Raw genomic sequence first — 27,290 nt, 5'->3', positions numbered from 1 at the left:
AGGCTGTCTCCATATTGTCAGTGTGTCTGTGTGTGTGTGGGGGGGGGGAGGTCCAGGGGGAGTAGCTCACCTATTTCCATCACCTCTCATTAGTAGAGGAGCAGACATGAAAGAGAGCAGGGCTTGTGGTGCTGCAGGAGATGACAGGAGGAGGGGCTGCTCTCTACACACACACACACACACACATACACACACGTACACACAGCCTGAAGGGCACAGGGCTCAGCCACTGTACTACAGACCTGTGACCAGTGCATTCTCTGGCATCATTGCATCAGTGACTCAGCTGACATCCAGTGCCACCCAATAACTCCCTCAACACATTTGAAAGTAATGATTCCCATTGATTCAATCTTGTCAATACTACAGCATGCAGAAAGAGCGGGAACGGTCATTTTTTGTTGTTGTGTTCTCACTCTCTCTTATCCCTTCTGTTGTTCTGAATCAGTCTCTCCCTCTGCCTTTAACACGGTCTGGGCCTCAGAGGGTCCTTCCTGGAGAAGTATCAGCGCAGACTCTGAAGTGAGCAAACACAAGGCGTGAAGATGTCCCTGAAGAGCCCTCTCCCATCCCTGCCCTCATCGCCTCTCCCTCCTCTCCTCTCTCCCTCCCCTCCCCTCCCCCTCCTCTCCTCTCCTCTCCTCTCCTCTCCTCTCCTCTCCTCTCCTCTCCTCTCCTCTCCTCTCCTCTCCTCTCCTCTCCTCTCCTCTCCTCTCCTCTCCTCTCCTCTCCTCTCTCCCTCCCTCCCTCCCTCCCTCCTCCCTCCCTCCCTCCCTCCCCTCCCTCCCTCCCTCCCTTCCTCCCTCCCTCCCTCCCTCCCTCCCTCCCTCCCTCCTCTCCTCTCCTCTCTCCCCTCTCCTCTCCTCTCCCTACCCTCCTCTCCCTACCCTCCTCTCCCTCCTCTCCCTTCCTCTCCTCTCCTCTCCTCTCCTCTCCTCTCCTCTCCTCTCCTCTCCTCTCCTCTCCCTCCTCTCCTCTCCCTGCCCTCCTCTATACCCTCCCTTGTCCTCTCTGCCCTCTCTCACTTTCTTTCTTCTCTCTCTTTATTTCCCTCCCTCTCTCTTGCTTTCTCTCTCTCTAGGAGCTGCTGTGTATTTTAGAGGGTCATTAGTAGCAGTCCTGTCTCTTGTGCCCCCCGGCTGACAGACCCTGTGTAAGCATGTGTGTCTGAGAGCATGTGCGTCTGTGTGTGTGTGTGTGTGACAGAGACAGAAGCGTCTCCCAGGGGTTCTCCAGCTGTCCTAACAAGGTCAGTGCATCAGCAGCTAATGACAATCAGAGAGGGGAGCCAGGGGAACATGGCTGATTATCCGACACCCAGGATGCTTGTAATTAGCAGAAACTTGGAGAGGCCCCACCGACCCTCCCACCTCGAGACCCCCCAGAGCCAGGTTCCATTTGACCCTACTGGCACCAGCCTCTCATCATCCAATCACACATCACACACAGGCAGAACGGCCCTAATCAGCCCTCCCGGAGCAATTCAAACCTCAACTGGTGACTAACAGGAAGAGAGGAACAGCAGAGGGAAAAGGGAAATATCCCCCTGTTTTTACAGTCTTCCTACGATAATGAATAAAATCAAATTGACTGCATGAAGACAGCCTTGGGCTCACTTTCTCTGTCAGTTTCATACAGAGTGAGTGACACAGAGAAAGAGAGCTGGAATGAGAGAGAATGGCAGTAAGAGACTTCTATTGTGAGAGAGAAAAAAGTGAGCAAACAAGCGAATTACAAACCGCGAGAGAATGGGAGAGAGGGCGAGTAGAAGAGAACGACAGCCAAATAGAGAGATTCTGAGCTCTACTAAGGAGCACGATGGCGCTCTCCTCTCTCCTGTATTGGGGCGGAGTGCTGTCAGAAAGGCCTCCCATTGGAGCACACACACAGCTCTGTGTTCCTGGCCCTGTCATGTCTGTGTATCAGGAAGAACAGGCCGGGCATCAGACAGAGGCGAGACGCCCAACAAAACACTGCCCGAGCCTGCCGACGCTTGGCAAATGCAAGTTAAGATCGAGCGAGAGAGAATGAGAGAGAGAGAAGGTGATAGAGAGGGTGCATGTCTATGAGTGTGTGTGTTTGTGCATATGTGTGTGTGTGTGTGGGTGTGTGAGCATGTGTGCGTGTCCAGTGAGCAGGGCTCCACAGTGGGCAGTGATCTATGGGACTGCCACTCCAGGGAGAGACCAGGCCAGGGCCCGTATCCAATCGATTGCCACGGTTAGCCGTCGGACTGACAGGTGCTACAAGGTGTCTGTATATCTTCCGGAATACACACACACACATGCACACATACACACACATGCACACACACACACACACACACCCTTATCCAGATAATCCACTCTCACTGAGGGATGGAGGGAAGGAGAGGGAGAAAGGGAAAAATGGAGGAACAAGGAAGGGAGCAGGTATGACAGAAATAGAAAGGAGAGGCCAAGAGAGCGCAGCGAGGAATGGTCAGGGAATACATATCTGTGTGAAAAAGGTATCTTGTCTGGTCTCCCAAGTATGGTAGACCCCAGCAGTTAGACTAGCCCTTATTAGACTGCATCCTCATGCATGGCTTAGGATGAGGGGAGGAGGAGAGAGAGATAGGAGAGAGCGAGAGAGAGAGAGAGAGAGGAGAGAGAGAGAGAGAGAGAAAAAGAGAGAGAAAAAGAGAGAGAAAAAGAGAGAGAAAAAGAGAGAGAAAAAGAGAGAGAAAAAGAGAGAGAAAAAGAGAGAGAAGAGAGAGAGAGAGAAAAAGAGAGAGATATACACAGGGAATGAGCAAGGGAGAGACTAGAAACACAGAAAGAGAGCCATAGAGAAAGGTTGGAAGTGATGTCTACACCCTCCTCCTGCTCATTCTAACACTAAACCCACACTGTCTGTGGACACCCACCTCTTCGAGACTATATTCCGCACGGTATCTCTCTCTGTCGCCTCACAGCAAGAAGGTCCCGGTCACTGTTCTGTGCTCAGGGGGGCTAACACCTTAACCTTTTTCCTGTGTGGAGTATGCAGATCCTTATGATGTTCTCATAAGGATCTCTTCAGCCAAGAACCCATGTTGAACAGACCGCTGTCCTGTCCATGCCCAGGCTGTGAGGTGAGCATGTGAACCCGGCCCTCCACTCGCCTTGATGTGGCTGACCCCTGCACCTGGCTGTCCTCCTGAGGATGGACAACAGGATGGGAACATGGGGAGGACGTGTTTCATTGGTGGACACTCCTGTGTGTGTGACCCCAGTGTCACCGCATCAGCATGTGTGATGTCACTACTACATCAAATTGTCCTAATCAGTCCTCATTAGGGTCTATTCAAAGGCAGAGGTGACATGCAAGCACTATGTGTTGAGATCTGTGTGTGTGTATGAGTACTATACATGTGTGTGGATGTGCTTGTGTGTGGGGAGCCTATCTGACCTATCTGATGACTCTCCAGCCCTCCCAGTTTCCCTTGTGTCTCTTTCTTCCTCTCTCTCTCTCTCTCTCTCTCTCTCTCCTCTCTCTCTCTCTCTCTCTCTCTCTATCTTTCTCTCTCTCTCTCTTCTCTCTCTCCTCTCTCTCTCTCTCTCTCTCTCTCTCTCTCCTCTCTCTCTCTCTCTCTCTCTCTCTCTCTGTCTCTCTCTCTGTCTCTCTCTGTCTGTCTGTCTCTCTCTGTCTGTCTCTCTCTGTCTGTCTCTCGGTCTCTCGGTCTCTTGGCATGAGTTGACTAAAGGTCAAAATCTCCATCTTCACATTACGGTAGTCTTGATCTAAGCTGCTGTTTGTAATCCAGTCCTCTCTCTCTCGCTCTCTCGCTCTCTCGCTCTCTCTCGCTCTCTCTCCTCTCTTTCTGGCTCTCTCTTTATCTCTATCTTCCAAGGGACGTGACACGATGCCCTGGAGTATCACACCAGAGTACTAGAGAGATCTTCTGCCCCCCCCCGTGGACTCTCCACAGACCCCCCGCCCTCCGAACCCTGTGGGAGCCCCCAGGGCTTAGTGTGGAGCTCAGATACCAGCAGAGGGAATGAAGAGGCCAAGTCTTTCTTCTCTGGGACAACTCGCCAGTGTGCAATTGTGCAGGGCTCATCTAGCAATGTCTTTCTGACAGCAGGGCTCAGCTAGTGATGTCTTTTCTGGGGCATCAGGAACCAGTTTGGGATGTCTTTATCTGTGACATAAGGGCTCCGCTTGTTTCTATAAGATTATATTATTTTTGTTACCACAGAGGCAGAGTTGATCAGACACACACAAACACACACACACACTATCTCTCCTTTACACACTTTCAAAAGCCAATATTGTTTCTATCACACACAGGAATGTTTTTATATCCTGTGCCAACCCAACATCTATAACAAAACGAGCAACGCCTCCCTAAGTGAAGAGGTTGTTGTGGAGGAAACACAGGAGTGTTTGTGCCTCTTCAACGAGCCCTTCTCTAACATCCCTCCTCGAGCTGCTGCTGAACGTGCCCTGTGCATCGGGTGACCCCTTCTAGCACTTAGGCTCTAACCATCGGCAACTGGTACTGCTTTCATCCACTTGTGTTCTAGTGGTACAACCCAGCCTTCGAAACAAGCACATGAAGGATGAGGGTTTAGTCAGGCTTCAAGAAAACACTTAGTCTCCGTTCAACTGCGTCTGTTTTCATCCAGAATAGTTGAAGGCCCTTGGAGGTCTCTTTTTAAACTGATAACAAAATAACAGAACTTAAGAGCTCGGATACTCCAAACCAGGCCAAGGTTATACTGCAGGCAATCACACTATCAGAAAAGCTATTTTGTTTCGTTGTGAAAGGACGTTTTGTTCAAACAAACACGATGAGTCAAGAGCTAATTCACTCAGTAAAGCAAAGCAAAAAGCTGAACTTTTTCTACGAGCCCCTATAACAACCACACAGATGAGGGCGCATGTGTATGTTTGTGTTACCTGTCCAATGACCCTGGGGAAAGGGGGTCTCTGGTTCTCTGTGACACTCATCGATGGAGCAAACATGGATCTCTTAGATCTGTAGGGTAGGATCTGGCCTCTGCCCAGGACTTCCTGTAAACACACACAAACACACACAGACACACACACACAAGAGAGAGATGTTAGAGGAAATGTAAACGTCATACCTTTCAGACATTCAGAAAGGTCTGTGCAATGATCAACATAATGATCAACATGAGTGTGCTGTGGACATGCTATTATTTGCAGAGAGCTTGGATTCAAATGCCAGCTCATCTCTGATGCACAGTTTGACCAGTTCTTCTCCATCCTCTGCCATGTATTCACACACTGTAACCTACGCTACATGAAGTGAACAAGGACAGAGCACTTCAGTACATATTCAGTGTCTTTCATGCATCCTTGTATGAGCACACACAAACACACACACACACACACACACACACACACAAAGACACAGACGAAGCTTGATAGAGTTTAATCATGATGCAGTATACAATTACTCATGGCAGAGCTAGGAGAGCCTCTGTCAGAGAAGCTTCAGAGAAACCTACAATTTCAGCATTGTGCTGATCACTCCAACTCAAGGAGCCAAACAATGGAAACGTAATATGGTTTTTATCCATGCTGTCTATAACGAGACACAGAGTGAACCTTATCTCCTCTGTGGGAGATGGCAGCCACAAACTACAGAGAAAACGAGCTAGCATCCACCAGGACTGTGTTAGGTCTGTACTAGCATCCACTAGGACTGTGTTAGGTCTGTACTAGCAACCACCAGGCTACAACTTGTCCGGATAGTTATGAGAACTACCAATAACCAATACTGAATTAGGTCTGTAAAGAAACCACCAGGAGTTTACTGGGACTGTACTGGTAACTAACTGGACAATAACACATTGACTAGCAACCACCAAGACTGTATTAGGTCTGTACTAGCAACAGGCGCGTACTCTGACCCCAGGATTGTCCTTCTCTCTGCATCCCTGAGCTGTGGGTTTTGGGGCATCCTGGGAAAAATCCACATTCACACTAACTACAAGGCTAAAATTAAACACATTAGTATGGAGAAGCAAAGAACCTAGAGAGCACTGGATGACCCCACGCACACATGTGTATGCTTTGTTCCATACACACACACACACATGTACATACACACATGCATACTTGTACACACACACACACGTTATTCTTTTGTCCTTCCCTTCTCCATGACCCGCTCCGCTGGCAGGGTTCTGTTGCTGGATGGCAGTCTGGCTGGGCTCTCACCTCTGTCAGGATGACAGAGGGAGCTGAGAGAGGGTGGGAATGTGTGTGTGTGTGTGTGCAAGCATACTCGTGAGTGTGTGTGTATGTGAGAGCATACGTGTGCATGTGTGTGTTTGGGGATTTGGTGGGGAAATAGAGCCATTTGTTTACAGAACTACGTGTTTACACAGAGGGAGGTTTGCCCACTTATCCAGATCACAGCCATTTGCTCTGTCTACCTCATGCAACAACCTTCACACGGAACTTGGAAGCAATCATGTGTGACACACACACACACACACACAGAGAGACACACAGAGAGACACACCATGCACTGCAGTGGCCTCTGCTTTCAGTCCCCTGACGAGTGCAGCTGAAATGTGCCATATGAGCAGTGTTGCTGTTTCAGTCCAGCGTAACAGATCACTCAGATAAGAGATAAGACAGCCTGTTATCTGTCCAATGAGCAGATGCACCAATCTGTACCTTCCTGGAATAGGATGACCTGAAGACCAGAGCTCCTTAAGCCCTGCCGCTGACACCTGACCTGGGCTTGTTGCATAAACACCTGTTCAATCCCTTCATGCACTGGCTGAGTCTGCTCGTGATAAAAGCGAGATTACCCCGATGCCTGATAGGAAGGGGGGGTTGGAAGTTGGATGGCTTGTGGCACCGCTAAGATGGAACAGGGTGTCAGAGCAAGACTAAGCTGAGATAGAAGAGGGAGGGAGGGATAGAGAGAGGGAGGGAGGGATAGAGAGAGGGAGGGATAGAGAGAGGGAGGGAGGGATAGAGAGAGGGAGGGATAGAGAGAGTGAGTGAGAATGAGTGAGAGCGATAGAAAGAGAGATGGAAAAAGAGTAAGACAGAGAGTGAGACAGAGTGAGAAAAAGAAAGACAGAGAGAGTAAAGGAGAAAGATAAGAGACTGGGCAGTGAAAACTGCCAGGTACCCACCAATTACACCATGGACAACTTAATCACATTGATGGAAGATCTCAGGCCAAAATAAACAGATAAATACAAATAAATAAAATACTGAGAAAATACAAAATAATAACCCCCCCTAGTGACAAATTAAAAAGTGGACCCCCCCCCCCTATTGACTGAACGAGAGGCACCCCTCTACCCCCACGCAGCAACAGACTCTTCCATCTTTCACCCTGGCTTACACACAGACAATTCAGTGCAGCAACACCGCCTTTGAATTCCCAAAAGCCTCCTGTTCTGGAGCTTCCATATGGCAAACTTCGCCTGACTTATACAATGATTCGGTAGACATGACCTACTCTTTGCCTGTGCTGTGTACCTGGGTCCCCCAATGAAGAGAGGCAACGCACACCCCCACCCATGCCTCGTACACCATGCCTGCAGAACCGTGAAGAAGCTTTGGAACATACGTCAGGTAGAAACATGGCTGTCTCATCTTGGTTACAAAACAGACAATCCCTCTCCACGGTAGAATTCCAGGTCTGCCACTTGTCTTTAGGAATAGCCTCATGAATAACTCTCCATGGTAGATTGGCTGCACTCTTCTCTATGAGGGATTTGTACATGGGTTGTACAAGGGCTGGGTGCAGCAGCATCCTCTCACGGAAGAGTGAGGTGCGGGACAATCTGACCACCTACAGGGCTTAACCACCAACAGTGCCCCCTCGATGACGCACTTCCTATTCACTTGACTTGTCAAGGACGGGAGGAGGAGTGGAGGGCAGTCATAGGGAATGCAGGAAATTTAAAGCTAGTGTTATTCCCTCGCTCCCCCCCCACCCCCCACCCCCCTCCCCCTCCCTCCCTCCCTCCCTCCCTCCCTCCCTCCCTCCCTCCCTCCCTCCCTCCCTCCCTCCCTCCCTCCCTCCCTCCCTCCCTCCCTCCCTCCCTCGCCCCCCCCCCCCCCTCCCTCTCTTCGTCTCTCTGCAGGTGATGAATGGTGTTGGCCCAGCTCAGTGCCCACCTCAGAGAAGTTGGTCATGAATCTTTAATGCATCCTGTTTATAAATTACCTCGGCTCTGACACACCCTGCTCATGCTCTCTATATATCTATATCCCCCTTTTCTATCTATTGCTCTCTCCATCTCTATCGCTCTCTCGTTCTCTCTCCAAGACATCTTAGGGAGGAGCAGAGTGTGTCAGGCACAGAAGCACAAACCTCTCCAGGCATATCCAGTTGATATGAATACATTTAGGTTGTGGGGTGGATGCTGTGTGTGTGTTTGTGTGTGTGTGTGTGTGTGTTTGTGCGTGTGAATCCATCCGTGTATTATGACAGTAGTACAGAGGGATGTTCTGACTGAATGATGCATTGTTTCTCTTGCTCTTGCCCTCAAGGAGAGTGAGGGGAGAGAACAGGAGAGGAGAGAGAGAGAGAGAGAGAGAGAGAGAGAGAGAGAGGGGGAAAGGGAGAGAGAGAGAGAGAGAGAGAGAGAGAGAGAGAGAGAGCAACACCTTGGGTGTTGATGTGAAAAGTAAAAATCAAATGGTTGTACAATTCTCTGAGCTAGAGTGAACATGATCTGTTTGTTTTGTTTTTCTCATGTATAGGATCCGTTTTATTTCACTCCTAACTTTCTCTTTATGTTTTCAAGGAACTTTGTGCCAATTGCAGTGTGAATTAGAATTGGGATGTTGGGGACTGATATCGAGGAAGAATGTGCTAGACTAAACAACAGATAGAATGACAGGATGTATAAAAAGGGAAAAAGGGAGGGAATCAGAGAGAGAGGGAGATAATGAGAGGGAACATTTGAAAGAGAGATAGAGGGGGAGGGGGGGGGGGGGGTTGAGAATGAGTGAGATGGAAGCATTCAAGCTTTGGACAGCAGTAAGCTGATGCGTACTGAGTTGTATTGTCACCCAGTGTGCTGTGGTGGCAATCTGTCTCCGCATTGTCCTGTCTCCAGTGGGAGGGCCAAGAGAGGAGCAGCTGAAAGGCTGCCTTCCTCTCCTGGTCCGACCAACAAGGAGGGCCTTGGGAGGCTACACTATATTACACACCATTGTGCTTGACTGCAACAGAGGAGACATGACAAAGCAGAATTAATCTGCTTTTCCTTTTTGTATTATTGGTGATCTTATCAACTTTTACATATGAATGGTGTCGTCCATACTGCAGCATGGCAAAACAATCTTGTTCTATACAAAACTAACCGACACACAAAACCAGAATATGAGTCCATATCTCGCTTGCATGCGTTCTTAAATTGAAAATGCCTTCTTCCATTAATTCCCTTATTGATCTGCAGTAAAAAGGTAATGAATTATACTTTGAGTTGACTTGTAATAGCCTCCATTCATCATTAGCTCCCATGCTCATCACATTACTGTCGCCCCACCAGGAAAAAAACACAGATTCCCTCCGCCCATCTCCTCCCTACAGCAAAAACGTATCAACTACTATAAGACCATAGTCTGGACATGACACCATATCAATAAACATATCCATGAATACTTCCTGGTTTTTCTACAACTTAGACCTGAAAGTGTGGGTTTGACTAAGTGTGTGTGTGTGTGTGTGTGTGTGTATGTATGTTTCTGTGGCACTAACCACCATAATGTTGTTAGAACTATGCACTTCTAGTCCTTGATTGTCTACTGCACTTATGTACTGTGCAGTACTTGTACATTGTCAATGTCCTGAACAACATGATGTGCAATTGACACTTATACTAGTGGCTGGATTGGCAGAGAGACAAAGAGAGAGAGAGAGCGAGAGAGCGAGAGAGCGAGAAAGATAAAGAAAGAAAGAAAGAAAGAAAGGGAGTGAGGATAAAGACAGGAAATAGACTGATATTACAGACAGGGAAATCAGGCTCTAGACCATACAGTACTCTGACAGAGTTCAAAAGTTCACTGATGAAAGAGCATGAGCTTAACACAATCTTTAAAAACACATCGAACATTTGTCCAGCCAACCTTTCACACTTAGTGTTGCTATACAGTGACATATTAACCTGTTGAAAATATGATTCTGACTCATATCAGATGGTTTTCTCACACACTCCCATGCCCACACACACACACACACACATTGAGCATAAGGTCAGAGTAGCACTAAACACAAACTTGTTTCTCTCTCCCAGACAGTGTGCCTAGTGATGACTAATTCACTTCTGTCCGCACAGGCCTGCCAAAGAATCTCCCACTGAGCTATGCTGAATAAATTACTGTACAGGGAATAAACTAATGAGAAATGAGACAGAGAGAGAGAGGTAGAGATAAAGAGAGAGAGAGACAGAGAGAGAGAGAGAGAGAGAGAGAGAGAGGGGGGAGAGAGAGAGAGAGAGAGAGAGAGAGAGAGAGAGGGAGAGAGAGAGAGAGAGAGAGAGAGAGAGAGAGAGAGAGAGAGAGAGAGACAGAGACAGAGAGAGAGAAGGAGGGGAAAAAATTAACTTTTTTATTATAAAAAAAAGGAAGATGATTTGTGGAATCGACACTTTAATCAAGAAGGCATTGGGCTGCCAGAGGGAGTTGGTTCACTGGTGGCAGAGAAAAGACAAGCACCTCTACAGCAGACAATCATATTACAAATATACACAGACATATAGTACATGCACATACACACACACACACACACACATACACACATAGTACACACATACTCACCCTGAGGGTCTGGGGGGACCTGGGCGGAGCCCCGATGACGTCGACCTGCGCCATGTCGTCGGCATGGTGACTGTATCCATGGATGAAGAAGATGGAGTCACTGTTCAGAAGGTCTCGTCTGGCCACCAGGTTGAGATCCTGGCCTACCAGGAAGTCTGGGTGGGACACCTCAAAGACCACACCTTCATTTCCGGCACAGTCATCAAACACCACTAGAGAAAGAGAGAGAGAGAGAGATTTTGACTATCTTTACTGGCCAGTCAAAACTGCCAGCAACCTACCAGTTACATCACAACAACCATGTGGGATCTCATTTACTCATATTGAAAACCAAACTAAATCAAATCAAAACTAAATTTGGACAGGTCTCTGGTTTTTGTTTGACTTAGACTGTAAGACACCAGTAAAATGGAGTTAACTCTGCCAAGTTGACCCAGGGCGGATGAGGAACAGCTGTCTCTCATAGTTGAGCCCCCCTCCCAAGCAACACCCCTCCAACTCACATCTGGGTGCGAGAGAGAGAGAGAGAGAGAGAGAGAGAGAGAGAGAGAGAGAGAGAGAGAGAGAGAGAGAGAGAGAGAGAGAGAGAGAGAGAGAGAGGAGAGAGAGAGAGAGAGAGATGGAGATAGTGGGAGAAAATGAGTCAGAGTGAGGCAGTAGATAGAGAAAGAGAGAGCTAGATTTATAAAGAGTCAGACAGACAGACATGTGAGACACAGGCATCAAAACAAATGTTTGAGGAGGCCTCTGTAATAGAAAAAGAGAGACCAACAAAGAGGGCAGTAGACATCGGGTGGGAGGACTGGTGTTTTCTCCAAGCAGGAGGCTGAGACTGAGGAGGTGTATGTTTTCTCCAACAGCAAGGGGCATGGTGTTCTCTGTATCACCTGCAGCACTGACACTCTTGTTTTCGCTCAGTGACATGGCTCATCTTTTAAAGCCATTCCATGTGAGTACAGTAACACAACCAATCTGGGAGTATGAGCAATGGGGAGTGTGTGTGTGTGTGTGTGTGTGTGCCTGCGTGCGTTGGTTAGTGTGTTTTAGGCTGACTCAAACATGGTTTATCCTCTCTGATTGTGTTCCTCCTCCTCTTATCTCTCTCTTCCACACTCCTCCCCCCAGCTCTACACCATCCTTCACTGTCCAGTCCCCCCTGCAGACACACACACACACACAAACAAACACAAACCCATAACCCTACATGATGTCACTTGTTTCTTCTGCCCTCAATCTGTCCTTCTTCGCTACCACCTTCAATCCCACATCTCTCCATTCCTCAATCTCCACCACCAATCTCTCCATCCTTCCATCCTTTCCCACAACATGGAGAGGCAATTTTGCCTGTAATTACTGCTATCTCACAGCAAATGGCCACAGGCAATTACTTAATTACATCTCATGTGCCCTTTCAGTATATACCTGCTTGCAAAAGACATGCTTCATAGTTTATTTAGCATGTTCTATTAATTAAGTAACTTTCATGCACGTGACACTTTCCTAGTAAACATTAGCCGGGGGTGCATTTTTGTGGCAAGACACAATACAGCCCTGCCCTGAAATGCACCCCCCGCCCCATGTTATTTCTGTTCTGTATATGCCAGAATCAAATTACTTTCACAGTACGTTGAGGGGACTAGTATGAGTATGAGTATAACCAGAGTAGGTTTCATGCATGTATGAAAATGGAAAAATTGATAAAAAAAAAGACTCCAGACTCAGTCCACTCCTCCCATCACCTCAGGAACAAGTGAAATTGGAAAAATCACCAGTTTGTGCTCTGGGAGAACAAAATCAATAGATATCAAATCTATCAAAGCACTCTTTCAATCTCTCCAACCTTTTCAAAGCCTCATTCTGAGGCATCCTCCATGGCTCCCACCACCAGTATGTTAGAACATCCCCTCTGGACACAATGCTCATCTACTCAGCACCCTCTGAGACCACTGGGCAAGGGAAAGAGAGAATGGGGTGGAGTGTAGGGAAGGGAAAGGAGGAGGATGGTGAAGGGAAGAAGGGTAGGGGGAGGAGAAGAAGGAGGGCAACAGAGGAGAGGAGAATACAATGATTTAAAAGTATATGAGACAGTTGGAGAGAGAGAGAGAGAGAGAGAGAGAGAGAGAGAGAGAGAGAGAGAGAGAGAGAGAGAGAGAGTGAGAGAGAGAGAGAGAGAGAGAGAGAGAGAGAGAGAGAGAAGAGAGAGAGAGAGAGGGAGAGAGAGAGAGAGAGAGAGAGAGAGAGAGAGAGAGAGAGAGAGAGAAAGAGAGAGAGAAAGAGAGAGAGAGAGGAAGAAAGAGAGACAAGGGAAACTGGAAACCTGCTTTCTAGGGAAACAAACCCCCATTTCAATATCTCGCTCTCTCTTCTAAGCCAGAGCATGACAGATGTGTTCATTTCCATTCCCATTACAACTCTCAGATTTATTTCAATAACGCGGGCGCTCTCTTTAGAGCCGGCAAATTGCGGCAGCAAACAGTGTCAGCAGCGTTTCAAAGGCTTGTGAGAGTGCTCGATGGTATTCTAATGTTGTCAGGTTTTGGGGGGCGGGTGGCTGGGGGAAATTTTAAAGGAGGCATGGCAGGCAGGGCTTTGAAGTTGGACGACAACAATGGCAGACCCCCCCCCCCTCCAACACCATCACCACATTAACACCCCCGTCCCCCCACCCCACCCCCGGGTGGTTTCGTGAGTGTTGGCGCAGAGTTGAAATAGCTGTAAGCAACACGGATTAGCCAGCTAAAACCCCTCCATGGGCCTTTCTTCTCCACTTCCTGCTTCGATGACATTCGAGTTTCTTTCAGGCCACCAGGCTCCCAGGACAAGTTGAATGGAAAGTGTTGTCAGAGGAGCACAGAGATCATACTCACTCTGCTAAGTTGTGAGATAAAGAGTCAGTTTGGTGGGGGATGAGTGCGAGTTGGTGAAATAATACTAATGGGCAAATGGACGAATAGACTCGAAGCTCACTGCTTCGATTTGCTGATCCAATGACATCCATAATGTCAATAGGTAACAACAACTCAACCAATTTGTTTAGTTGGTGCAGCTTTGTCGAGGCACCATTGCTAGATATCTGACTTCAAATCCTAAACAATTTTGTTAACTTTCTCCAAAACATTCATATATTTCCTTTTTTTTGTGTTTGCCTTTAAAACAACAAAAGTTTCACTGAGCACTTCCTGCATGTACGTCTCATATCTCTGATGCACTTAAATGAAACAGAATTGTCACTATGAAGCAGACAACCATTTTCCAACCCAAAGTGGATGCAACCATCTCTCTTTAAGACAGAGCAGAACACGTTCTGACACCTGACAGCATCCTCATCCAGTTATACAAGCTCACAGAAAACATTTTTTTGTTTAACTTTCTCTACAGCTCTTTCCCTCTCCTGCTTTTCAGGACATTTGCTACCTCCTCCGTAAAAGTCTAGAGGTTTTGGTGAGTGGAGACAGAGGGGTGGTTCTCTACAAGCTGTCGTCGGCTCGAACTCTGATCCACACTGTTCCGCCTCTCACAAACACCTCGACTCTGTAAGCTGACAGTGAAACCAGTTATTCGTTTAGGCCCATTAACTCCTGAGATCCCCTATACCGAACCAGTGTGTACTAGCCATGACGTAGCCTCAGTGGTGTTCTTGAGGATCAGGGCTGAGCTCCTGTTCTGTTCTCAGCAGGGTGTCACTAAAAGAGACATCTCTCAGAGGGCTTAATGGGGTTATTATCAGAAATAAGTTTGGGTTTGCCTGTTTCCACTTTACTGAGAGAAAGTAGAACACCTCGTGCAGAGTTTTTATGCTTGCACACACATAGACGTGCGCAAACACACACTCACAGAGACACACACACAACCAGTCGCCCACAGAGACGCGCACACGATAAAAGTTGAGGTTGAAAACTGTTAAAGAATGGAACGTGTATTTGACAGTGAAGCTAGTGAAGTGTGCTAAGTATGGTCTGAATTCAGACAGCCTTGCATTTATCATGTCACTCTGAGTCTAATGGTGTCCTTGGGGTGTATGTCTGTGGGTGCGCGTTTGTGTGGGCTGGTGTGCGGGTGTGAGTGGGTGACTGTGTGTGTATGCTTGTGCACGGTGTATGTCTATGTGTGCTGGGTGTGTGTGCGTGTGCACACTATGCAACTTCATAGTGCACTGGTCCACTGAATTGAGGGAACAAAGACAAAATAAAAGCACATTCACATTGGGAATTCATCACATCCGTCTATCCCTGGAAAGAACTGGGACTGAAGTTTCCGTCGCTATCCGGGGGGCAGATGACACATAGCGCTGAAAGTCTTAGATGTGTTGTTTGAATGTTGCATTCATAGGCACACGGACTCCCGCAGTGAGGAATGGAACAACTGAGAGAGAGAGCCAGAAAGGTGGGCATCACAGCTCTCCGGGTCCTCAGAGTCCCCTCAAGCAGCTATTACTTGGATGCAGACCAGAGCTGCTTGTCGTTTTCTTCTCCTCCAATGAGACACGCTCCAACTTTGCGGGCGGGAGGTTAATTGCTTTGTATCATGAAATTCCTTGCATCACCCTCCCCCTAAGTCATTACAGAGAGAGAAAGTAATTGATTTGATCTCCGAATGCCAGTCTCTCTCATTCCCTGTGCAGGGACAAGTTGCCGAGAGACGAATGAAAAGCGATTCTCACATCGCACCAAATGGTGTTGACAATCTAACAAGTTTCACAAGGAAAAACACATTAGGGCAATATGCAGAATGACTGGAAAATTAAGCAAGCTCGTCTATTGCCCTGCCCCCTCCGCCCCCCCCCCCCCCCTCGACCCGTACCCCACAAACACACACACAAGCTCTTTCAGTCTTTTACGAGGATCTTCACCACACACTCCACACCCCCACACCACTCTCTTTCCCACATGTGTACAGACCACCCTAGCACCACAGCAGTGAGTCTGCACCCAGCTCTTTCCCACCAGTCTTACTTAATCTGGGATCACCCATTCTAGTACTGTGACAGGGGACTAATTAGCTCATTAGCGACTACAATCCATGCTCAATGTGCTCCCCCAGATACAGAGAATTACTGAACACTCAGACCTGGAGGACAAATAATCCTAAATAAATGCGGAAAGCCACAACGATCTCATGAAAGTTGTGCCTTGGAGAGGAAAGTAGGGCAGCGTCAAGAAAGCCCAGTACTCTCTACGCCTCTCAGTGGCTTCTCTGAATACAGTAAGTACTACATTTCAAACATTTATGTTGTATAAAAGGATACATTGACATACAATTAGGGGCGGGCGGGCGACAGTAGCAAGATCAACTTGGGAGTCAGATGGCTGAGCGGTGAGGGAGTCGGGCTTATAATCAGAAGGTAGCTGGATCGATTCCCCTCTGTGCCTAAAAATGACGTTGTGTCCTTGGGCAAGGCACTTAACCCTACTTGCCTCGGAGGGAATGTCCCTGTATATACTGTAAGTCACTCTGGATAAGAGAGTCTGCAAAATGACTGAATGTAATGTAAATGTAACTTCCAGGTAGGCATTCAATTTCTGTCTGTCATTTTGGCTTTCTACATTTCCTATTGATTTTACCAGGCAGGTAAATTATGAGTATATCTTATTCATAATAATACCCTACAGATAGACCAGGGGCTTTTTTTCTAGGACAGATGTTAGGATTACAAGACAAACGAAGGAAACAAACAACACTGACAGCAGGCACAACACCATCACACTAAGGAACGAGAACAACCCAAGCACCAAAAGATGTAGTAACAAAATATGCTAACAATGTCAACAGAAGACGCTTTTATACAACAACAAAAACATGGAATCATTACAACATACAAAGATGCCAGCAGCCTTTTGCAATGTCTGTTTGTGTGCATGCGCTCGTAGGTGTGTGTGCATGTGTGTTTGGCGCCTGTTTCCCAGGCTGTAATGCCACTCCTAACAGCCCGCTGTCTATCCCTGTGTACTCATCAAAAGCCCCCAAGGTGTGCATGTGTTTCTGTTCGTATGTGTGACCAAGCCCGAGCATGTGTGTGTGTGTGTGATGATCGTGAAATAATGAGGGGCCAGCTCGATGTCGTCTCACACAAGGCTGTGGGCTTCGCTCGTTATCTCCCTGAGTTACAGCCCATCCCTCTAACCAAGCCACAATGTCAGGTCTCAGCCACGAGGCAACACACACACACACACCCACACACACATACACTACGCCCACGCATGCACAAACACACTGGCGTGCACCCTCATCATTCACTGGGGTCCCTGTTGTTCTACTGGAACTCAGCAGTCTGGTCAGCAGTCCATAACAGGCAGCAGCAGAGGCTCCGTGTCGGACAGGGCTGGCAGAAGTGCAGCCACTGCAAGCTAGCAGCCCTTCTCACTCTATCAACCTCATTGAGAAGGATGAATATACGGTCGAAAACTCCGACGTATACAATGGGATTGAGGTGTTGTGCATCTGCTTCAAGGTGTGTGAGTGAGGGCAAGGGGGTCGGGAGAGCTCCTCCTTGCGCTCTCTCTTAAATCAGCACGGCTCCGGGTGTCACCACTGTGGCAGCAGACACTTCTGTGGAGAGTGAGGAGACTTGTGATCGTTTGCTTCATTAACTGCAGTGTATGCTTCATTCAGACCACACTTAAATCAGGGTTTGGAAGAGGAAGAGAAAACGGACGGTCCCAAAAAGCAACAGGGATGTCGATGTTGCACAACGTGACATGCAGTTTAATCAGGTATTTTCTGGTACTTTATTGTCCTCACATACTCCCTCCTCATCTTTCTTCTTCTCTCCTTGTTCGCTCTTTTCCTCTGCTGTCATATGCCCTCAACTCCATTCCTCCTACCGCATCTCTTCTCTCATTTCCTCCACCGATCTCACATCTCCTCTCTTCTCCGTAGGACACGGCTAATCTGCTTCATCTAATATGATCTACTTGATAAACCCTCCCAGAGGTGGAGCAGCAGTGATCCAGTGGCTAAACTGAGTCTGATCTTCCCTCTCTACCACTCTCAAAACCACTAACCCGATCCCACACGTACACGCACGCACACACGCACACACACACACCGCGAGACGACATCAGCATTAGTAAACACTCCCGCCTATCTTCACAGTGCTGTGAACAGCCTCAGCCCAGAGCCCTGCTCTTTGAAGTCTCTTTTCAAGGCTTGACTTCTAAAAACAGCCATTCCATTCTCAACCTTTTTTTTTCTTTTTTTTTTACATACAATTAAATCCATCTCTGTGATCCGGGCAAAAGCCTGGAGCAAAACGCTGGAACCGGCTGGTGAGACACGAGCGATGTTTGAACTGGAGAGAACGCGGGGGGAACGCAGGGACCTAGGGGCTCCCGGTTTAATTCCATCGAACAACAAACTTGAAACCTTGTGTTTACTAGCCCGGCATGGCTGTCAGGAGAGAGCTGCACTCACTGAGACCTCAGTGGAACGGCACAGGAGGAGAGCTGCACTGTCTCGAGTCACTGCAGCCGTACAGCCAATGGGAGGGAGGAGAGTTTCTTGCTCAGCAACATGTCAATCAAGCATGAGCATCTTATCAAGCTGGATGATCATTTAGATCTCTGGTTAGGGAATCGGGCTATTAATTAGAAGGTTGCCGGTTCGATTCACGGCCGTGCAAAACGACGTTGGGTTCTTGGGCAAGGCACTTCACCCTACTTGCCTCAGGGAAATGTCCCTGTACTTACTATAAGTCGCTATGGATAAGAGCGTCTGCAAAATGACAAAATGTAAATGTAAAGTATTGCTCTCATTGGTGAGTTCAACCTTTCAGATGATCAAACATTGAGCATGAGTTGAGCGTGTGGCAAACAACACTCCCACACAAACAATGTGCACACCAACCCACATACTTACCACATCCAAAACCAAGTTGGCCATGGGCCGCCGAATCCCAACGAAGCTAGTCAAAACACCTGTTCTCCGACCAATCGCTACCAATCAAAGCAGATGTGATGGGGAAACCTCAGCCCTGTGTCCCGCCGGCCAGGCCCAGCCCTCACACCTCACTACCTGCTTCTCAATCACTGCCCTGTCACTCAGCTGAGAGGCTGCAGAGCCCAGAGCAGGGCGGTGCGTGTGAGGAGAGCGCGCTGGCGGTTAGCACGGAGGACTGCAGAGCTAATGAGCCGGTGGGAGTACGTCTGGAGGCCGTGTTGTCGGAGGATGAAAGAGAAAGAGTTGTTTGGAGAAGTTTTGCCGCGCGTCTCCCCGCTGCCTGAGATATGAACTCCCTGTCGGCGCCTCGGAAACAAAGCGTGCATGTGTACTCTAATTCTCTCGCTGGCGTTCTGTCTTTTCTCGCGCACGCATGTAAACCCATGCGCACTCGCACGCGCATGTGATCTCTCTCTTTCTCCCCCTCCCTCTCCCCACATCCTCAAATGCCAAAGCTCTTTTCAGCAGCCCAAGAAGACAGGCTCTGAACAAACATTCCAGGATAACACTGAAGTCCCAGTGCTCATTCTCTAATCTGCCTGAAATTGTCTTTGTGTGTGTGTGTGTGTGTGTTGGGATGTTGGCTTACTAGCTGGTGTACATCACAATTAATATCACCAGTGTGGCTCACACGTTGATAACACAGTTTTCACCGTCACAAAAAACAGTCATTCTCTAATCTCCAAGCAAACACACAGTCATTAATATACAATTAGAAGTTTGTTTACGATTGTAGATCTAGGTAGAAAACACCAGGGTGTGTGTAGCTAGTGATGATTCCAGAGTATGTATTAATTAGTTTAATAAGCTGAAAGCTGGACATGGGAGGCTATTCATCTCAGCTTTTTGTATCTTCTTGGAAAAACGCAAATCTTTAAATTCTCCTTCAAAGACGCAATTAAAAAGATCATGTTGCTAATAGATGAAGCGCCCAGTCAGTGAACAGGCAGTGCTGAATTAAACATGCCTGCCTACTCCTCACTAGCACTGGCTGTTTGTTAGTCCTCCCCAACCATGTAGAGTGATTTGCATCAGAAAATGTAAATTTGTTTCTCAGAGAAGTAGGTTAGAGCGAGAGAGATAGAGAGAGAGAAATGGGGAGGAAGGGAGTGAGGAAGACACACTGCAGATGGAAACAGCAAATGAGGAAAAGAGAGAGAGGAGGGAAGCTGCTGATGGGAGAGCGATAGGGAGGGAGGGAGGGAATACGTCTGCAGGGAGGGGGGGGACTCGATTGTCAGAGGGTGAAAGATGATCAAATGGGTGCCAAGTTGCTCAGTGATTGCAGACAGGGTCTTGGCATGGGTGCTCATGCTATCTGGATGCCCTGTGTACTCACACAGCACCGGTGGCGTCTCTCTTCCCAGCCTCAGCCCCAGCCTCAGAGCCAGCCTCAGTGCCAGCCCCATCCTCAGCCCATCCTCAGCCTCAGCCCCAGCCTCAGAGCCAGCCCCAGCCCCAGTCTCAGAGCCAGCCTCAGTTCCAGCCTCAGCCCCAGCCTCAGAGCCTCAGAGCCAGCCTCAACCCCAGCCTCAGAGCCAGCCTCAACCCCAGCCTCAGAGCCAGCCTCAGCCCCAGCCTCAGCCAGTGTGTGTGTGCCAGCAAGGCCTCGGGCTCACAGCAGGTGCGTGACCTGGGAATGGAAAACGCCCCCCCCGCCTGTCACACGCTGGACTGGGAACTGTGTTGGCCTTTGAAGACAGGCTGGATGACTAAAGGTTTAAAAGGAAGCTTCATCAATGATTTATAACAAGATGTTAGTGTGTGACATGATGACGTAACAAACAGAAGGTTTAGCACCCTCAAGCCAGCCCTCATGTACCCTGCTATCTTCTGGAAGCTAATGGGAACAGTGTTGCATCATGAACAATCTGGAGATCCCTCACCCTTTCCCTCATGGTCACTGTTGCTCTCTTCCAAGTAGCTGTATTTTCTGTCTGTCTGTCTGTCTGTGTGTGTGTTATTCTCTCTTTCAATCTATCTACATCCCTTTTTCTCATTCTCCTCTCTCTCTCTCTCCCTTATGGGAAGACCAAAATACCAGTCACGCCGAGGACTCAACCTGGTTAACTATATCCTGGTCCAGCCTGGTGTATTATATGCAGGCCCAGTCTAGTTGACCAGCCCCAGACCCCAGAGTGGTAGACTTAACAGCCCCCACGACGCACCCCTCCTCAGGCACGCTCTCTCTCTGTGACGACCTCCTCGGTAATTACAGTCATTTGTCAAAAACAGTTTGATTTATAGCCGATTAGGCATACACCAGAATAAAGCAGTGGGTCACACATCCGGGGGGTGAGGGGGCGGGATGAGAGGGGGGAGGGAAAGATGGAGGGAAAGATGAGGGAAAGATGGAGGAGCGGCGGGGGGGGGCGAGGGACAAGAACGGCGTGCAGCATGGTCTGGATACAGAAGCAGTATGGTATTTCTGGAGCCACAATGGTCCACATGGAGTTAGAGCATTTAGAACCATGGGCCAGATGTGAACCATGTTGCTATGGCAAGAGGCCCAGTGATGCTACAAATATCTGCCTGATCACAGTGTTGATAAGTTGCAATGAACCAGGAAGACATCTGACGTGTTACTGGGATGAAGATGCAAAGGTTGATGGACTGAAACATAGACAGATTGACTGAAAATCCCAAGTATTAAAATAAATCAGAAATTGTCTCCCGTGTGTGTTAAACCAAGACTTTCTTTGCGAGTCCGTGAGTTGGGCTCTGGAGCAAAGCAAATATATAGCAGCTTTAAAGTAAGTAAACACACAAACACAGATATGCATACACACATACATGCACACACACACACACACACAAACAGGAGAACAGCTGCAGAGGCAGCCACTGTGCAGGGAAATATAAACCACATCTGATCTCTAATATTCTGCCTCATGGAGAATTCCATAGAAGGGGGATAGGTCTCAAGGTCCACTGAACTTCTCAAATGAACAAATGTTTCTTTAAAAGTTCAATTTAAGCTGTGTGTGCGTGTAGTTGTGTGTGTGTCCACGAGCTTCATACTCATGTATGTGTTGTGTATGTGAATCTGTGTCCCTATACTAGTGCGTGTGTGTGTTTGTGCGTTTGGTTGTAGGAGCAGAAGCACAGAACAATTTATTGTGTAGACTCGGAAATGTTGAAGCGGAACACTGAGAAGTTGAAACAGAATTGATGGGAGAACAAGTTCCATTTATCCAATTGATCCAACAGCACTGGGCCAGATCAGAACTCAAGCATGACTAAACTGGGTTGGTGATGAAGTCAGGTAGAACAGCAGACTTCCAGGAAGGTCTCAGTACACATTTAATCTGGTGATGAGATGTAGGCTTCCTGCCAGCCTGGAGACACAGCACTCCCTTCATCCTCCATCCAGTTGTCCTCTAGCCTGTATCCTTCATTCCCCCTCTGACACTAGACCTGGATCCTGGTCTGTATCAACACCCTTGTAGATCTGAATGGTGTTCTGTATCTATATCCTACATCTGAATCCAGTCATGTATTTCTACCTACATCTGGATCTTGTCCTGTACTGATAACCCACATCTGAATCCTGTCTATCCAGCATTCTGTTGCCCTTACAACCCAACCCCTACACCACAGGAACCACAAATCTTTATTACACCTTCCTCCATACTGTACCCATACCTTACCCTGCCACTATCAACCATAGTCCTCACTTCAGATCATCCTTAATGATGAGCATGGTGCTTGAGGTCCTAGTCTGGTCCCATCATGGTAAATGTAAATGTTTATTCTGTATTTGTATTGATATTCAAGGTGTACATGTGTGATAAACCCATTAAAAGCCCATTACGGTTCAGTGGTTTTGGGTCTGACAGGGTTCACAGCGCCCTGCACTCAGGCTCAGACCAGGAGGGAGAAATAACTGACACAACTTCAGATCGATCCACGTCCCTCTTGGATTCCTCTCCATGACAGAACATGCTGCTGCAGTAGCTGAGACAAGAATACATTTCTCTGTAAAAACACATTCTCAAGAGTTTCTTTATCTGAAGTCAGTAAATCTGCTCCCTCTCAAAACACACACACACACACAGACACTTGTACACATAACACCTAATTGTAAACCAGGTCTCTCTCCTCGCTATTGTTGGCCATTGTGCGTTTGGTGCAGAGGACACAGCGGGGTAACAGAACCGGTGCAGTGCTAAAAAAGATGCCCCCTTTGGCCTTCTCATCTAAATGTGTCTGAATCTGGTCATCATTTCCAGTCCAACAGAAATTGCCTATGCTATGAGGACACTGTTTGTTTTTCCTCCAGACATATTTCATTGAGGCATAGGGTGAAACTGACACAGGGGGTTCGGCTGAACTACAACTAGTAGTGTCCTCATATAAGATTAAAGGATCAACCTCAATCTGGTTTTTCATGAATGTATCAGCTTGTTCATTTTCCCTCTCATCCCCAAAACAGGAGGTTCATACATTTTCAAATCTCTCACTGCTGCATTAAAACCAACACGCCTGATTGAACCTCTCATCTTGTCACAGATAATAATAAAAAGTAAAAAGGCGCTCAATTATTATTATTTTTCTTCTATTACGTCTGTCCTATTTCCATTTTTCAATTTTCTAGTAAATTAATTTGTTTTGATATGATGGTTTTATAGTATTCTGATGAGACAAGGTGAACTGTGTCCTCTGGGTATGTCTCTGTCACCTCTTACAACTCTTACAGATGTGTCAGTTCAAACTACCTGATTTGTTTATGTCCAGCCAGCTGGGACACAAAAATGATTTCAAGCTCAGAAGGTTCTAGAAGGTGTTTGTTCCCCCTATGTACTACACTGGCTGCTTCCACTCACCTAGATCTGAGTGAGCTGTGTGTTCCTAGTACAGGTCATAGAGAAGTGAACCAGGTGAAGGAGCTAGTGTGCAGAGTGACAAGTCCATTTTTCAGGCTGGAGTGCCTCGACTTCCAGAGAGCACGCTGCCGTGTATTTTTGGCTTAAGATTACAACGACTTCTTTCAGAACAATTCTGATACTGATTTGACTGACTCAGGGACCACTGGAGTGAAGAATATACTGGAGTGTTGAATATGTATTTAGAGACTATGGGTTTGGATAAATACAGATTTCCGTGTATTCATGCTTGTGAACTCATTTAAGGGTGTACTCTCTGTCAGTTTAGTTTGACTGTGGTAGGTCACCTAAGCACAGGGCCCTGATCATGATGTCCTCTGTATCTATAGCAACTATCTTTCATTCGCTGCTGTATTTCCATTGCATGTTTGACATTACTCATTCATGTTATTACGATCGGTGCATCTGGAAGTACTTGCAATTGAGTTCTTCATGACAGAGAGAAATGTCTGTGTGCGCGGTTGCGTGTGCCGGTGTTTCTGTGTGTGAGTTGTATGCTTGTGTGTGTCTCCAACCCTTTAGAAAGATGTCCTTGAACCTCTGGCCTCCTCCCCCCCAGATCACCCCCCACCCCTCCCAGTTAATTACAGGACAGGGTCAGTAGGGAAGCGGGGCCAGTGGCACCAGGGGATCTACATAAATATGCATGTGTTGCCTTGGGAGACTGCTGCCTCCAACACTCTGAACAAGACAGTCCCACACACACACACACGTATACACCACAGATAAACACACAAAAGGACATACAAACATACACACACACTGGGGACCTTCCCCCACCTATTAGAGACATGTAGCAGCAAACCTGATCCCCAGGCAGAGCTGGGTCACAGCGGAGTGCCTGTCAAACGCTCCACCGCAAGCTGTAGTAGACAGTCACACAGCATGAGGGTGGATTATATGATGTGTGTATGCCTCGGTCTGTGTGTGTGTGTGTGTGTGTTTGTATGTATGTGACCAGGTGTGAGTGTGTATGTGTGTGTGGGGGGGAGTGAGAGAACCCCCCTAGGAGAGCAGTGTTTCTGCTGACAGGAGCATATTCTAGCTATTAGAAGTGCTGTGTTGTCTCAGAGCTGTGCACCAGAGCAGAACTGAGCAGTGTCTGTTGCTCCCTGGATCACTGCTCTCCCAGATGACAAACCGCCTCACAGCACCCTCCCCCCCCCCCCCTTCTTCCCCCACCCCTACACCAACCCCCAAAAATTGAAGGAGAATTGAGTACAATTTTTGGTTTGGTTGAATATGTAGTCAAATACATATTTTTGCGATTGAGAAAGTCGTCAAGGCTTCACTTCAGAAAGATTGCCCACTGGTCCATCAGTGGCTTCTCAAAAGCATAACCTTTCTGTGGTGGATGAAAAGCCAAGCTGTAGCTGCGTGTACGTACACACACGTCACTACAGAGTGTACCTTCATGGTAATGAGTGCATTTTCACCACGGCAATCATGTCTCGCAGCTGCCATAGAAAATGTTTCCCCGCGCCGCTGTGTGACCTGCGGACCTCCTTGTCAATCTCTCTAAGATGCTGCAGAAGCACACCAGCGGTCGGAGTCTCCTGGGAACAGTCAGACGTTACCGCGGATCCCAGAGGAGAAAGGCAAGATGAGCAGACAGACATTACTGCTCATCCCAGAGTAGCAGAAGAAGATGGAAAGACAGACATTACCGTTATCCCAGAAGAACAGAAGAAGATGGAGAGACAGACATTACTGCCCGTCCCACAGGAGCAGAAGAAGATGAAAAGACAGACGTTACTGTTATCCCAGATGAGAAGGAAGAGATGGGAGGACAGACATTACTGCCAATCTCAGTGGAGAAAAACAAGATGAGCAGTCAGAATCCACTGCCAATCCCAAAGGACCGAGGCAGACGAGCAGACAGACATTACTGCCCATCCCAGAGGAGTGGAGAACCAGTGGGTTGTGACAGCAATGTGAACGTGTGGAGATTGCAGCTGTGTGTGAGAGCTCCAGTTGGTTCAGCGGTCATCAAGGCCTCGTCCAGCAGACTATAGCAGTGACCAGGTCACCTCTCCTTGGCTCTGCTGAATCAACGTCTCCATATTAGTGCCCAGGGGGCTTGAACTCTCCGCTAAACTCCCGCTCTCTAGTACCATGATCACCCCCACTGAGATCAAACACCTTTCTGCTGAGAAAAAAAACAACCATTTCTGGGGGGAAAAATCAAGGTAGATGGACACAAAGGCACACAAAGAGTGCTTTTGCTCTGTGTTTTTGTGCTGTTCTGCCTTAACGTTTGTAGTGTGAGTCAGTCATGTCGCACTCGGAGTCACGGCAGCCTCGGGGTGAGGATCACTTAGGAAGGCGTCAGAAAACATGGTCCAATCAAGAGGAATAATTCATGAGCACCGAAACAGTTTGTTGTTGTTGCTGTTGCCGTTTGAAAGTTTGATTGCTTCATTTCCTGTTTTTTTCACACAAATTTCCATGAATTCTAATGGACAACTCAGACAGCCCACACAGCACAATGGTCTCTTGAAAAGGCCGTGGGGGATTGGCTCACTGAGTGTGTGTGTGTGTGTGTGTTTGGTTGTGTGCTTTTTGCAGAACGACACAGAGAGACAGAAACCTAGAGAGAAAACATATTTTCCTGGTCATGTAAGTGTGTGTGTGTGTGTTTGTGTGCATGTGGGCATGTGGTTTTGTGACTGACCTTGTGTAAGAGGCTGTCCTTTCTGGAAACCTGCAATGTACTCCACCTGGTACTCCTTCACCTGGAAGCCAGGCACACAGAGCTCCTCCATCTCCTCCTGGCCTCCCACATGGAACACCTGGGGGAGGGACAGAGGTCAGGGGTCAGGGGTCAGACTACACAACATAGAAAACACTCCAGTTCAGAGAGATCTCCACAGTTGGCTGATTACTCATCCCTTAAGCACACACATATATATATATATATATATATATATATATATATATATATATATATATATATATATATATATATATATATATACAATATTATACAATATATATATATATATATATATATATAGTGGCAATAAAGGACAGTATTATAGTCTGCTGAAGAAAGGTTGATGAGTTTGAAACCAGCAGCTGTTTTAGTGAATCATATTTGAAATACCCAAAGTCATGATCATATGCATTGAGGTTTAGTAGCTGTTCTGCGATCTGTGCTTCTAACCTCCGAAATCCCTTTCCATCAGTTTGAGCCATTCGAGGCTCACTGACTTTCTCAGGCATCTAACACCCCTCTATCAATCACTTGTTTACCTCTCTGTCTCTTCTCTATTAATCACCTCTTAACCTCTTTCACCTTTTTCTTCAGTCATTCCGTCTTCTCTCTCAATTGTCACTCCGGTTCCATCCAGGTTGTAGACATATTCATCAGTTGGCACTGTACAGGCCAATGAATCATTGCCCATCCAAATCCAAAGCGGAACCTCAGCTCAATCAATTTCACATGGCAGTTTCGCCGCTCTCTTCATCCACTAAACCCCCACATATATTTTGAAACTTGACATTGTCTTTAGTGCGATCCAAATAAATGGATATCCACTTCCGGTTAGAGTGTAAATAGTTATTCCTGTGCAATTAAGACATACATTTTCATTTTTGTCTAAAGTAATATTGTAGTAAAGACAATTTTATTGTTAGACGGTCTCTAAATATACAGTAAATCGTCAAAATTGGCTCTATCCAACGAAATAC

The 27,290-nt window shown here is 47.4% G+C and overlaps 1 protein-coding gene across 1 annotated transcript in view; it reads right to left on the bottom strand.

Annotated features, from left to right (window-relative positions):
* Positions 1–26,395, bottom strand: part of cdh13 (cadherin 13, H-cadherin (heart)) — a gene marked incomplete at its 5' end in the record, with an annotated part of 117,138 nt that extends 90,743 nt beyond the window's left edge. The window contains 3 exons of the mRNA XM_047051496.1: positions 4,906–5,019; positions 10,777–10,988; positions 26,272–26,395. Coding sequence (XP_046907452.1) covers positions 4,906–5,019; positions 10,777–10,988; positions 26,272–26,395 — 450 coding nt within the window. The remainder of the gene's footprint in view (positions 1–4,905; positions 5,020–10,776; positions 10,989–26,271) is intronic.
* Between the last annotated feature and the right edge of the window lie 895 nt (positions 26,396–27,290).

The sequence above is a fragment of the Hypomesus transpacificus genome, unplaced genomic scaffold (genome assembly GCF_021917145.1).
Source record: "Hypomesus transpacificus isolate Combined female unplaced genomic scaffold, fHypTra1 scaffold_156, whole genome shotgun sequence".
Classification (NCBI taxonomy): Eukaryota; Metazoa; Chordata; class Actinopteri; order Osmeriformes; family Osmeridae; genus Hypomesus; species Hypomesus transpacificus.
This window is presented reverse-complemented; position numbering and strand designations above follow the sequence as displayed.